This window comes from Limulus polyphemus, unplaced genomic scaffold (assembly GCF_000517525.1).
Source record: "Limulus polyphemus unplaced genomic scaffold, Limulus_polyphemus-2.1.2 Scaffold5018, whole genome shotgun sequence".
In the NCBI taxonomy this organism is placed as follows: Eukaryota; Metazoa; Arthropoda; class Merostomata; order Xiphosura; family Limulidae; genus Limulus; species Limulus polyphemus.
This window is the reverse complement of record NW_013670628.1, coordinates 5878-7360: the sequence shown is the minus strand read 5'-3', so window position 1 is coordinate 7360 and position 1483 is coordinate 5878. Positions and strand designations below refer to the sequence as shown.

At 34.9% G+C, this 1483-nt stretch overlaps 1 protein-coding gene across 4 annotated transcripts in view; it reads right to left on the bottom strand.

The window, feature by feature from the left end:
- The window catches only part of LOC106472006 (ras GTPase-activating protein nGAP-like), a 26455-nt gene that overhangs the window by 19787 nt on the left and 5185 nt on the right, over positions 1–1483 (bottom strand). For all 4 annotated transcript variants that reach the window (XM_013932635.2, XM_022400612.1, XM_022400613.1 and 1 more), the window contains exon 5: positions 1162–1277. In XM_013932635.2, coding sequence (XP_013788089.2) covers positions 1162–1277 — 116 coding nt within the window. The remainder of the gene's footprint in view (positions 1–1161; positions 1278–1483) is intronic.

Below are 1483 nucleotides of genomic sequence, written 5' to 3'. Positions count from 1 at the left end.
CAAAATTTCTTTGATATAAAATCTTAATCTGTTTTCTCCCACAAAATTTAAAAAAAAATGAGCTAGTGATCAAAATGTGAATTTCTACAGTATGTTATGTCCTGTATCATTAATTCTTTATAGGTTATATATATGCAAAAAAGGTCACCAGAATGCACCATTTCAGGTTTAAATTTCAAAACTGTCCAAGGGGAGGCTCCCTGGACTCCTATAGTGGAGGGAATGAGCTCCCTCCCATACCCTCTCACCATGTGTAACTCAAATTTACACCTATCTACACCTCTGTCAGGTGTTGTAATTATCTCTAAGGCTTAGGAGCCTGTAACGAATCCTACGAGCCAGGATAGTAGCTTAACCTGGTAAGGAGCAATTATTCATTCAATCTTGTCCCAAGAACACTGTGCCCCAATTTATATTTTGTGAATAAACAAGATACACATGCTGTGTTTTTGGAGCAGTTTAAAGTTTACAGATGAAGCCATCATGCAGTCTTTTCTGTACAATTTAGAATTATCTAACACCAGCAACAACTTTCAGTGCCAGTCATCTCAGCTGTACTCGAGCAACCAAGTGCTTACTTGCCAAAATGCATGCCGACAGTCAAACATTAGATATCTAAAAGTCTGTAGAATTATAACCAGATGGATTTCATTTATGGTATTTTAATATTTAATGGAAATTCAAATGGTGTACTAAACGTTTCAGTGATGTTTAATTACATTGCAAATATTAATGTATACACAAAAACAATCAAAAAACTTTTTCTGATGAAAAATTCATTAACATTCTCAGATGGCAGGTTACTTTTATTGTCGGGCCATGGTGACATGGCTCCTGGTTGTTAACAACTACACAAACTGGTGTGTAATTGATGTCCCCAGTGACTGAATGGCAAGATTTAGGTCTTATAATGCTAAAGTTCAGGGTTCAGTCTTCAGGACAGACACAAAGTACCTTTCCGTTAAGACGAAAAAAAACAAAAACAGAATTCAAATCTTTCCAAATAAAGCAAGAATTTATTTTCATATTTCCTGTCAACTGTTCCCGACTACAGCAGAATATTTTATTTTTTTACATATTACTAGGTTCGTACAATTAGGCTGATAATTCCTCATATACATTAATGTGTTCTCTGTTATTATGTTATCTAACAATACTTACAAAGGCAGATTCTGAGTAGAACTTGTAATTTTTTCCCATGCTTCTTCCACAAACCTTACTAAGTTTTGTTGTTGTTGTTGCAGAAGTTCTTTGTTAGGAACTTTGCTGGGGTCTACCTAACCAACAAGAATGAAAAAGTACATGTATTTTTATAACCGACACTAAACCTTCGAAACAATCAATATTAGTTCCGAGGTGTTTCAGTGCGGATCATTAAAATATGCAATAGATTTAGCCTTTGATGTGTGTGTACATCTGGTTCAACTGATCATATGTGTGTATATCTGGTTCAACTGATCATATATGTGTGTACATCTGGTTC